At 39.8% G+C, this 13,462-nt stretch overlaps 1 protein-coding gene across 1 annotated transcript in view; it reads left to right on the top strand.

Annotated features, from left to right (window-relative positions):
* The first annotated feature begins 660 nt into the window (after positions 1-660).
* The window catches only part of LOC140761681 (V-type proton ATPase subunit a3-like), a 52,617-nt gene continuing 39,815 nt past the window's right edge, over positions 661-13,462 (top strand). The window contains exons 1-4 of the mRNA XM_073099111.1: positions 661-1,021; positions 7,680-7,724; positions 8,790-8,912; positions 8,988-9,095. Coding sequence (XP_072955212.1) covers positions 857-1,021; positions 7,680-7,724; positions 8,790-8,912; positions 8,988-9,095 — 441 coding nt within the window. The 5' untranslated portion in view covers positions 661-856. The remainder of the gene's footprint in view (positions 1,022-7,679; positions 7,725-8,789; positions 8,913-8,987; positions 9,096-13,462) is intronic.

The following is a 13,462-nucleotide window of genomic DNA, read 5'->3' as shown; positions in this document are numbered from 1 at the left end:
CTAAAAGACTAAGGTTCTCAAACACCTTCCAATCCTAGAGAATTGTTTAATTATTTGCATTCATCAACCCGCATATCAATTGATTGTGTATTTGGGTCTTCCATTTTATCCATTTCGAGCACAGATATTATATTTGGGTCTAAAATTCGATTCTATATTCAAAAATTATTTTTATTTAATTAGTTAGGATATAATTTTAAATTTTATTATCCATATAATATCTATATTCGAATTCATATCCAGACTAAAGCATAAATTCGAACGTGAGTTAAATACTATTCTATGCGTATCCATTTAGACTCGTGCTACAGTATAATAGACTTTTTTGGTTTTAAATTTGATGGACAGACTCTTTTGGTAAATAAAGTCTCAAACGGGGTTAGTTTGGTAAAACACTCGGCTTATGCGTACTCCGTACCATATCCTCTGCGCCAATAGCATCCACACGTCCTAAAGTGGGTCCCGCGGCTTATAAATAACGGGATAATTAACGGCAATCACATAGATTAAGAATCTAAAATCTCGCCCGCTCACTTGATGATGCCACGTCACCTAATAGTAGAGAGTTTGTGAAACTTTTCGTGACGTAGCATTTTTCCGTTATTTTTTTTTCAAAATTCTGCCCAAAAGGGAGTCGTCGGTCGTTATTTTTTCTAATCTATTGCTAAGAAGTACGAAGAAGGGGTAGGGAAGGCGAGGGAGAGGTGAAGCGGCGAGCGATCCCGTCCGACCCGATCGGTGCACGGGATCCAGTAGAGCGTACATCCTTCCTCGTCCTTTTGCCCTAAATTGGGAAGAGATCAAGAAGAGGGGGTGGAGAAAGAGAAAGGAATCGATCGGAGAAGAAGGGGAGTATATGGGGGATTACGAGTTCTTGAATCCACCTCAGGGCGGGTGTTGCCCACCGACGGATATGATGCGATCGGAGCCGATGCAGCTGGTGCAGATCATTATCCCAATCGAGTCCGCACACATCACCCTGTCCTACCTCGGCGATCTCGGCCTCCTCCAATTCAAAGACGTATGTTTGAACACCAGTTTGCTTCTTCCCTTTTCTGTTTCCTCATCTAAAGATTGATCTGCTTACTGTTATTGTTTGAAAAATGAGGTAAGACAGACGGGTTTTGGATTTTGTGGAGATTATGGCGTATTGGCGTTGATTTGTGGTGATCTCGACGAGTAGGATGAGGGGCGATCAAAGGGGACCCATAAAGATGCTCTTAAGTACAAGAAGCGTCTATCAGTCGAATTCTTAACTCCTCACCCAAATTTGGAGCTCCAATACTATTCAACTTTCTAAAATTCCAGTTTTGCCCTAAAAAAACTTAATTCATAAATTTAAATTCCATCTGTATCCTTTATTAAATAATCTTTTTAGTTAAACTGAATATATAATTATATTTACTAATCAAATTGAAAAGGTCTCATCAAAACCTTAAAATGAGTCTAATATTAAATTATTTTAATTTATTTTAAATTTTTTATTTTTATTTCGTGTAATATAATCTCGATGCATTTAATTAAAAATTTAAAATTATTTCTAAAACTTTGAACATTAGTCTTATTATAAAGATGTCAATAAGAGTTTTTTAACCATATATTTTTTAGTACAAATAATAATATTAAAATGACATATTAAGTAATTTAAAATATAATATTAATTAATTAATTAATTAATATAGAAGTCGATGCATTGGAGTGCTCCGGGTTCTTGGCTCTATATTAGAGCCCTCCCTTGGAGATGCCTTGGGCTCCGAATCTCTAAATTTGGAGCTCGATAAAGCTCCAATAGGGCTCCAATGGGGCTCTAAATTTGAAGCTAGCTATGTGTGGCTCCAAATTTGAATTCCCATTCAAAAATTTGGAGCTTGACTCCAAGTAATATTTGACTTTTTGTAAATTTAATTTTGTCTTTTAAAAGTTTAATTGTAATTTTATTTGTATCTTTTATTAAATAATCTAATTAGTTAAACTAAGTATATAATTAGTTTTATTAATAAGTTCTTAACAAAAATAGTACCGTTGAAAATGTCTCATCAAGATCTTTAATATGAGTCTACTATTAAATTATTTTTGAATAATCCAAATATTTTAAATTATTTTTGACTTACTAGACTATTAATGCTTATTATTCTATTATTAAATATTTTTTAATAATGACATGTAATGCTTATTTTAATGTTTATTTTGTATAATGCTTATTTTAATGTTTATTTTGTATAATGCTTATTTTAATATTTATTTGTGTAATATAATAATAATAATTTAAAATTATTTCTAAAACTATTGAATATTAGTCTTATTTTAAAGATCTCAATGCGAGTTTTCTAACCATATAGTTTTTATTAAAAATTAATAACATTAAGAGAACCTATTAAGTGATTTAAGATAGGTAATATAAATATATTTATATTATATTAATTGTTTTAATAAATATAGACTAGGCTCCAAATATAGCCCTCCCTTGGAGATGTTTTAACAGATAGATGGGGTTGGGAAATGTCGAGCATTTTGCATGATCAGAGAAATGTGGGTATTTCTGTTGACAAAACCTTGCTCGTGATCTCATTTGGGCTTTTGAGTTTTTCTGAATTTTGGCCATGTTTTGCAACTTTTAATAAATTTTTTAAGAGCAAGTTTACATGCGATTTTGTGTTGGATCCATCCGTTATTTGTATTTCGTCCATTTGATTTGTATGCTACCATTATTGTTTTTACTTGTGAGGCATGGTGCTTATGTATGTCATTTTTTGAAGGAAGGTCCGTGGACAAAGTTTATTACTCAGTCATTGTTACATATTTGATCTAGACAAGAGCCCGGCCAAACCGTTGTTTTATTGCAGCGGATGGCATGACGGGCTAGTAGATGAGCATTCATGTTGGAACTGCAAACGTAACCTATCCTAATGGAGGGAGTGAAGAATATTAACTCACTGCATTCGCGAAGGAACGGTTGAGCTTGCCAATCTATCATTGTATCATGTCCATTAATTGTGAGGTATGAGAAGATCCATTTTGCTAGGTCCTCGCGAGACTTGGATAGTAATTTGATGGCCTCTAGAATGGCCCCAAGTTCTCTACAAAGTGCATTGGCGTAGGTTGATAGGATCGGAATTTGACCTTATGGTTGCAACCATACACGTATAAACCTAGCCCTCCCCTAAGTCCGCCATCCCATGTAGTGCCTGTCCAATAGATAAGAGTGTTGTTGTCTCGACTGGAGCTCAGAATGTCAAGGCAAACGTTAGGCTACTGGCGGGGGAACTTTCATTTGTGAATCCTCCACTTGTACACTAGGAGTGGCCTTGGCAATGACCTTGGCCAGGGTTGGCCCTAGAACCCTTAAAAGCTTGCTACATTGGGCTTTCCAAACTTCCCAAAGGACTAAGAAGCAAAGCGCCAACTCAGACTTGGATAGACAATGGCTGAGCTTGAGAATCTAGTCTTCGAGTTTGCTAGGAAGGAGCTCTATCTTAAAGCCAAACTGGCATCTAAACTAGATAGCTCGAGCAAAATTGCACTTCATAAATAAGTGATCAAGCGTTTCGGCTTGATAGGCACATAGGGGGCAAGTATTGTCCAAACCGGTTAGCCTTCGCTTTAGGGTGGATTTGTTGGGGAGAGCTCTAGCGAAACATTTCCAAAGAAAGATTTTGATCCGAGGAACAGTGAAGGGGTTCTTCCACATCGCCTTCCAGATTTCGATCGAGCTTGAGCTCAAGGAGTTGCACTCCTAAAGGCTGCTCGAGGTAAGACAATTGAATCTAGTCACCTGAATCTAGGCAAGACAACTAAATCTCAAATTCCTAGCTCACGTGCTAAAAATCACCACCAAAGAGTCACGTGGTAGTCTCCAATGACTCCGGTGGCTCTCCGACAGGCTGATTCCACTGCGTGACTCCGATGGTGAGAAAGAAGAAAGCGAAGGGGGAGAGGAAGAAGAAAAGGAAAACGGCTAGGGGGGAGGAAGAGGTTCAGGAGAGAGAAAAATTAGGGTTTGATTTATAGTGCAAAATCAAAATCTAAATTAGATTTGGATTCGGCGAGATTTCTACGACTGCCTCGTCGCGTGCCGGAGAGGGAGAGAGGAGGGAGTTCACTCACGTATTTATTTTTATTATACTTCGTACCTTTGTCTGACCATGTAATTTACTGTGTACAAATTATTTATTTCATCCTTACGTGCAAATTTAATTGTTACATTTTCTGTGTGCATTTAATCATTATACTCAGTGCATCGCCATACCTTGCGCAAATATTAAATTTTAGTGAAAAGAAAAATAAGACTAATATTGGTACGACTTAGAGAACAGTCTCGGTATAAATTGCTTGTGGTTTTTCGTGGTGACTCAAGTCTATCTGGAAGTCCAGGAGAAAGTCCTAAATCAGATCACTGCAGTGACTTTCTTAGGTAACTGGCGGGGTTAGGGAACAACCCTAGTATGAATAAGAAATTTTCTAGGTGACTCTAACCTCTCTTAACGGTTAGTGGAAAAGACAGGGTGTGTTGATCACATAGTGATACCATCTGATGACCCTAACCGGATCAGCTATGAAGAAAAGTCCCGAGCGTCATCTCGAGGTGACTTCTAGTTGATGTGGATCCATACGGTATAGACCTATTGCGACAAATGACAGTATAAATATTGGAAAGATGTTAATATGTTGAAATTGTGCAAGGTTACATTTATGACTCTCTATTGTTATCATTGTCATTATTTAAAGAGTATGCCTATTACAAATTGTTATGTATATTGTTGATCTTAGTTTTTATTCAACATTAATAAAATTTAGAATTTATTTGGTTTTCGAGTGGATTCCACTCACTGAGCTATAGTTGTTGGCTCATAGATTTTTTTTTAAATTTATTTATTATCTCAGGTAATAGTCGGCGTGGCAACTGAGCGAGACATACCCGAATCCCACCTCCACTTAGGACCCACCTATTTACCTTTCCGCTCTTTTAAGATTTTATGCTTTAGATTAAATGTTAAATTTATTTTGTTTAGAGACTCAAAAACGATGACATTGTTTTTATAATTTTTGAAATTAGTTTAAATTTAATAAAACAGATCTTCGTTTATTTTCTTGCCATTGTACACTTAGGAAGTATTAGTAAGGCTTCGTATATCTTAAGTATATTGAGGTGCATGGCCAGTCATGATTTCTATCTTGGGTCGTGACAACATAACTTTTATAAAACTTGTGCATTTGATGTTTAAAGCTTTTCTTTTTCTTTTCGGATCTGGTCTTATACTCTATCCCATGAAAAACACCACAATGTTGGTTCATGTTTTATGTTGTCTTTGAACTTTATTCATCTGAGTACATTCCTATCATTGTTGGCTGCCACAATAATGATGAGAGACAGATACAAAAGTACTTTTGATGTGGTATCGGTAAGCTATTGTAACCTTGATTGGTAGTAGGGCTGTCAAGCTTGATGAGCGGCTTCGGCTTGGCTCGGGCTCGACTCGGCTGAAGCTCGAGTTTGGATCGGCTCTGTCAGAGCTGAGCCGAGCCCGAGCCGTTGTAATCGACTTGAAATTAATATCGAGCTGAGCCTGAGTTGGAGCCGGCTCGCTCAGGCTCGGCTCAATAGGCTCAATAGACTGACTAGCTATAACTAAGGGCACGTGGCATAAAGAAATATTGCCACGTGTCCCTTACCCACCCCACCCTCACCCGTAACCCATCCATCACCCTCACCTACCCCACCCTCACCCATCACGTCACCCTCCCCATCCTCACTCATCACCCTCATGTCCCTCACTCACCCTCACCCTCATCCACTCGATCACCACCTATAGCCTCACCCCACGTGCTGTCACCTCCTCCCTCTCCATCGGTCTCCATCGACAAGCCACCACCACGGCGCCACCTCCTCCTCTCCGTTGGCCTCTTCCTTCGTCGGCCTCCTCCTCCTACATTGACATCTCCTTGGCGTCAGCCTCCTCTTCTTCGTCCACTCCATCGGCTCCCTCCTCCTCCTTCATTCACTATCTCCTCGTTATCGCCTCCTCCTCCATCCGTCTCCGACTCCTCCTTCGGCAAGCCGCCGTCCACGCTGCCACCGTCTTATCTTCTAGCTCGGGCTCAGCTCAGGCTTGGTTAGGCTCAGCTCGAGCTCGGCTCGAGTTGAGCTGAGCCGAGTCTAAGGAAAATTATGAGGCTCGAAAGTAATTTTGAGCTGAGCCTAAGCCGGAGCCTACTCGCTCAGGCTCAGCTCGTTTACACCCCTAATTGGTAGTGGCATGCAACCTCCAATGTTCTCTTTTGATCGCCCACTAATCAAAAATTTGTTAGCTACATGTGGTTGAGGCATTACCAGATGACTGGGGAACTTTTCTTCTTTCATGGTCCAAAAATGATATGCCTTACAATGCATATTCTTTAGCTCGATTGTTGTGATTAATCAAACTCTTAGGTTCCTGAATTATATGGGATTAGTTTCAATACAATTACTTTAGTATGCTACCTTGATAAATTATAGATGCAACCTCCGATGTGTATAGTGGCCTAGAAATCTCTTTTGATCTATGAATGTTGAATTACATAAGAAATTTTCTCATTCTTGCAATACTAGGCTGTCTTGTATTGTATACATAGTTTAGCTCGATTGTTGGGATTGACTGATCTTGACCATTCAGTAAAATTCTATTTGTGCAAATTTTTGCAATTCCTTCTCAAAGTTTATTTTTCCTTTGGGCAAGGAAAAAGCATATTCTATTTTTGAAATATTTTTTACTTGGGCTTTGTGGTTTGAATTTGAGAAATTAAAGCTGGCCAAGTACCTATTACATGATGTTAATTGCATGACTAGTTGCATAATTGCGAGTATGATATATTGCTGACTCAAGAAAATGAACTGCTTATCAACAGTTTCCATGTTATTCTCAATGGTGGTTGTTCATGCAGTTATTCTTTTTTTGAAATATTAGCTACTTGCTCATTATTGCTGATTGATCACTTGTTGGAACTTTCACCTTAAACTTGGATTATATAGCAAAAAATCTATGGATTTTTGATAGAGCCCCAGGGTGAAGAATCTTAATTTCAGCCAACATTGATCCAAAAGAAATATTGTGCCTAGAAGGGTCTACAGTCTACACTAACTCATGAGGTTTATGTTATCATTTCTTGTCCTCTTAGTGCTAAAGGTTAAATATGAAAATGTTTATTCTGAAATTATGGAATCTATGACATGAAGTTGACCTAGAAGCACTGCATACAGTTGGAAATCTAGAGATAGACAGACTTCTTAGTATATTTTTTTCCTTAAATTATTGTGAAGCTCTGATTTAGCAGGAATGTATTTGTGATAATAATACAAAGTCGATAGTCTTAGGCATATGCTGAATTGGTAAGGTCAAGCTTTACCTTTTTCCACATTCATTGATGAGCAAACCATTTTACATTAGTTATAAGGCCTTTATCTACTTTTTAACTCCATAGATTTGATGAACCATTCATGATGTGACAGTTTAGTGAGAGTTTCTTATTTTTATCTTTGTAATCTATATTTGGGGTCATGGATTAGATTGTACTTGAATTGTAGCAGAGTTTGGTGAAAGATTGACAAGATGTTGAGAGATTTTTTTTTTCCTATGCCTTTTGTTTTAATCTTTTTCTTGGTGCAGATTGAAATGTTTATCAGTACTAACATATCATGCTTTCAGCTTAATGCAGATAAAAGTCCCTTCCAACGGACATATGCTAACCAGGTATATCCTATACCTCTTAAGCATTGGCATAATTTTCTAAATTATTGTTATATTTTCTGCTTGTTCTTGGATGTTGTCTTGTCAACCTGTAATCTGTTGTTATGTATCTCAATGGGATTACCAATAGGGAATGATGGCCGTGCTGACGTAATACTGACATGAGGCACAAGGGGTGCCACACGGCACCCCAAGAAATGGCTCCATCGTTGGCCTAGAGGGATAGAAAAAGTTTTTTAGTTGCAAAATTTAAATGCTTTCTTATATCATCTAAACTTTCACAATTGTGTAACAATGTAATTGTATGCTCAACCAACATCTTTAATCATTTGAATTTTGAACTAAGAAGTAAAGATCTCTCAACACACAAGCTACATTTGATCATCAAATCCCGTGTTTGATGGTTTACCTCAACATTTTTATTAGTTGTCATGCTTGAACACTGACAACTAACTTTATGCATCAATTTGGACTTTGGGTTATACATCCAGTTGTAAGTGCCACACCGCTAAATCTGATCGAAATTGGAACAAACAGTTTGATAGCGAGATTTGCAAATTAATTTGTTGGTCTCATGTTATATCTTAGTATTATATCTTAGTATAAATAGGTTTACCAAAACACTGGAAAAAAACACATGCCATCTTTCATATGCCTTGTTTAAAGGAACAAGACTGGCTTTAATAAAACATTAAATTCTATCCATTGCAATTGACTGGTTGAGGGCTTAGTGTGATGAGAAAGCTTACCTCTTGTACCCAAGTGGTCATTGGTTTGTATCTTTTAGCCATGGAGCTGACCTCTCAATAGGGGAATTAGTCCAAGAACTTCATTTAATGTGGTTTTACATCTTCACTGACCTGTTAGATAAAGGGCATGCCTCGTGATTCAGGTACATACGAGATATCGTGGATTTTCTATTGGAGGAATGGCAATCATATCATCCTCTATTCTCATTGGCTAAACAGTAGTCTTTGGGAAATTTGTCCTACAGTCTGACTCATGATGAATGGTTTTTTGATTAAAAGTTGATAGTAACATTTGCAATGTTAATGAAATTGTTTGCAGATCAAAAGATGTGGTGAGATGGCTCGCAAGCTAAGGTTTTTTCGAGAACAAATGACAAAGGCATGTATTTCACCTTTTCCAATGCCTACGACACCAGTTTATATTGATCTGGATGACTTAGAGGTATGCCATTTACTGAATAAACAGGCAAAGTGTATAAATTAATAATCCTTATCTGGACCTTTATGTGTGTGCCAGATAAAACTTGGAGAACTAGAAGCTGAGCTCATTGAAGTTAATGCAAATAGTGAAAAGTTGCAACGTACTTATAACGAGCTATTGGAATATATGCTTGTTCTACAAAAGGTATGCGTTATCTTAACACAAAGGGATATCTTTAGCAAATGCTAATTTTATTATATGTTATATTTTGAACATAATGGTGTGCTTATGTGAGCAAACGTTCTAGTTCTTGTAACCTCTTTAGCTTTGCAAGTAAATGTCAAATTGCTTCTATTACTAAGAAACTTCTGTCATGATAATAATAGCTTGTCTTTGATTGGAACTTAAATTATTTTTTCCCCTAAAGCTTGCATGTGCATCATTAATCATTAATCAAGAAATTGGAATAAAGGAAATCTCATTTTACCATATCTAAACTTCATCCTAGTTAGGGATTTTTTTTTAAAACTCCAATTGTGTTTTTACCTTTTACACCATTTCAATTTCTTTGACGCAATGTTGTGAACCAGCCCAGAGCTAATTGGTCTAGTCGAGTGTTGTGAACCAACCTAGAGCTAGTTGGTCTAGTCAAGTCGGGTTGGTCGGATAAGTCTAGTTGAGTGGAGTCTAGTATAGGGTTGCTTGGAGAGTAAGTAGCCTAGCATAGGGTAGCCACTATGAAGATGGTGTGGTGAGCACCCTAAGAGGGGAAGAGAATTACCGTAATTTTTTCTTTCCTTTCACTCTCTCTCTCTCTCCCCCCTCTTTCTCTCTCTCTCTCTCTCTCTCTCTCTCTCTCTCTCTCTCTCTCTCTCTCTCTCTACCTTCAACTGGCGGCATCCTCGAGGCCACAAGTTGAGCCCTACACACCCCTCCCTTCACTTACTCCACTCCTTATCCCTCAACTCACGTGATTGACACCTCGCCTCACTCCTAATTTTCCTTTCTCCAACCTCATGCCCTCCATAGCCACCATCTCCATTCTATTTAACTTCCCCAAGCTTCCACCTCCACTGCCAACCTCCACTTAAGCCATCTGCCCTTATCCGAAGCCACTATCACCTTCCTTTTGCCGAGCCGACACCAGCTCCTTCACCCTACTTGTCACGACCCAAAATAGGAATCATGACCGATCATGCATTTCAATATGCTTGAGATATACGAAGCCTTATTAATACTTTCTACGTGTATGATGGCAAAATAAATAAATAAAATAAAAATGTGCTTTATTAAAATTTTAAAACTAATTGCAATAAAGATAAAACAATGGTAATGCTTTATAGTCTCTAAACTAAATAAATAAAACTTCTAATCTAAAGCATAAAATCTAAAATAGCGGAAAAGTAAATAGGTGAATCCTAAGTGGAGGTGGAGTCCGGGTACATCTCGTTCAGTTGCCCCGTTGACTATTACCTGAGATAGATAAATAAATACAAAAAAAAAATAGAATCCATGAGCCAACAACTATAGCTCAGTGAGTGGAATTCACTCGAAAACCAAATAAAATTTTATATTATATTAATGCTGAAAAAGGTTAAACTAACAGCAACAATATCCATAATAATTTGTAACAAGCATGCTCTTTAAATAATAACAATGATAACAATAGAGAGAGTCACAACTTGTAACCTTGCACAGTTTCAACATATTAATATCTTTTTAATATTTATACTGTCATATGTCTCAATGGGTCTAAACCCTATGGATCCACATCAACTAGAAATCACCTCGAGATGACGCTCGGGACTTTTCTTCATAGCTAATCCGGTTAGGGTCATCAGATGGTATCACCCTGTGATCAACACACTCTGTCTTTTCCTCTAACTGTTGAGAAAAGTTAGAGTCACTTAGGAAATTTTCTCATTCATTCTAGGACTGTTCCCTAACCCCGTCAGAGTCACCTAAGAAAGTCACATTAGGACTTTCCTCTGGACTTTCAGATAGACTTGAGTCACCACGAAAAATCGCAAGCGATTTATACTGGGACTGTTCTCTAAGTCGTACCAATACTAGTCTCATTTTTCTTTTCACAAATTCAATATTTGCACGAAGTATGGTGATGCACTGAGTATAATGATTAAATGCACATAGAAAATATAACAATTAAATTTTTGCACGTAAGGGTGAAATAAATAATTTGCACATAAAAAATTTACATGGTCTGACAAAGGTACGAAATATAATAAATTAAATATGTGAGTGAACCCACTCACTTAAGTCTAGACAAGACAACCAAAATCTCAATCTCTAGCTCACGTACTAAAAATCACCATCTTAAATAATAAATAATATTCAAATTTTTAATTTGAATAATATCAATATTTCTAAAATTTAAAAAAAACTAAAAGAAAAACTAAAATGGGTTTAACCCACCCATTGGATTGGGCTGGGCTGCTGCTGGCCCGGCCCAATCCAAAAAGAAATCAATTAAATCAGGTTGGGCCGAGGCCCAACCAAGATTAATTGGATTGGGCTCGGGCTAACCCGTAGCCCACCCAAATAAGTGGTTTGGGTTGGGTCTTTGGATCCGAAATCCAACCCGAACCCGAACCCAAACTTTAAAAGAGAAGGGTTGGCTCGGGTTAAACCCGAGCCCCACCCAAACCCCTTCTCTTCTTACGACCAACGCGAGGAAGAGAAGGGTTGAGAGAGGGAGTGACCGCCGGCGACCCTGCCGGCGACGGTTCACGACCACCCTCAACCTCTCGGCTCTCTCTCTCTCTCTCTCTCTCTCTCTCTCTCTTCATCGTCCTCAAGAGGTGGAGGAAAACTCACCACCGACAGCTGACGCCGAGGCCGGTGTTGATTGGAGCCACAAGGGCTCTTCCAGAAGGCATCCATGGCGCAAAGCTAACGACTTGGAGCTCTCGAGCACGAACAGCAGCAGCCCGAAGCCGCCGGCCGACGAGAGTTGCCGGCGAAGCCGAAATCCCCAATTTAGGTATTTTCGATTTACCTTTTTTAAAATTTAAATTAAACTAGAGGGATGAGAGAGGGCTCACCGGGGAGGAGTGTGGTGGTCCCAAATTCCTCCGGCGATGCTCCGACGATTCGATTCCACAGCGACGACTCCGATGGTGAGAAAAGAAAGAAAACGAAGGAGGAGAAGAAGGCTGGGAGAGGGGGTTGAGGAGAGAGAGAGGATTATGGTTTAATTTATAGATTAGAAGAGGATCAAATCTAATCCGATTCGGATTAGATGAAATCCCCCCCTTATCTGTGCCTCGTCGCGTGCCGGAGAGGGAGAGGGGAGGGGCTGCACGTGCACCCTCCTCTCTCAACCCCCAATTAATATTTTTTTTTCTTTCTGTGGTTCTGACACTACTGGCTCGACGACAAACCATTCCCTTACCCGATCTCATTAGTGGTATCAAAGCCACTCCATCCTCGGCCATGACCACCATGTAGGTGACGGCTAGCAGGAGGGCCGCCATGGAGCCGGCAACGAGCAAGGATCTTCTAACCGCCACTAGTGCTGTGGGTCCGATGGAGGCCGACGCCTTATCCAGTGCGTCGAGCACATCGCCGACGGGAAGAGATCCACCACCGGAGTCTATGGTGGCCCTTCTTCTCCAAAGGTTGCTTGACCTCGAAGAAAAATCCCAGGAGGAGATGAAAGGGTTGAGAGTGGATTTTAGGGACTTGGTGATTGGCGATCGCAAGACCCACGCCGGCTGCTAGAGTTATGATACCCCCAGCAGCGACCATATGGGAAGCATCGATAACGTAACCCCCTCGACCGCCTTACTAGAGAGCCCAGCACGATGTTTCTCACGGACTAGAGGAAGGTGGGTTGAGCCGAGGAGCTGGCCGACCATTGGACTTGTAGACCTGACCATTTAGCTCGAAAAGATTCTCGCCCAAGCTGGTCACCACTTGGCTTGCTGTCGGCTATAGGGAGCCGCTGTTGCCTTGACCTCCATGTCCTTCGCTGTATGGGTAGTCCTCCCTAATGAGGGAAGGCACAAGGCCAACATGTGGCCTTCCTTAGGTCCATGTGACAGAGCAGGATGGACTCCCCACTCCACTGCTTGCTTTTCCCTAGGCACCAGCTGTGAGGCAGAGAGGCCCCCTTCCTTCTCCTCAACCTGATCCAAGGAACCATGTATCAGGTGGATGGAACCTGAGCAGGGGTTGATATGGGGGCAGGCCTTGGTGGAATCAGGAGGAGTTAGGTGTGCATCGTGATAGGGATGATCGGAGACGACGTGACCTCAGAATATAGATATTTCACCCAACTGTGATCAGGCCAGAGATGACGCATGACCACAACCGTGATAACGGGCATCCAAGGACGCACTACATGGCTAGACTTCCCAAAATTCAAAGGAGGTAATCCAATATATTGGAGTTTTCAAGCTGAGCAATTTTTTAAGTATCAGGGCACCGCGGAAGATGTGAAGGTGTTGCTGGCGAGTTTTCACTTGGAGGGAGTGGCCCTACATTGGTACCAGTCAGTGAGCGCCCACCAGCTATTCAGTATGTGAACTGAGTTCATAGAGGGGCTCTCA

This window comes from Typha angustifolia, chromosome 6 (genome assembly GCF_048772165.1).
Source record: "Typha angustifolia cultivar Huaian chromosome 6, ASM4877216v1, whole genome shotgun sequence".
Classification (NCBI taxonomy): domain Eukaryota; kingdom Viridiplantae; phylum Streptophyta; class Magnoliopsida; order Poales; family Typhaceae; genus Typha; species Typha angustifolia.
Note: the sequence above shows the minus strand (reverse complement) of the source record. Positions and strands in the feature narration are given on the sequence as shown.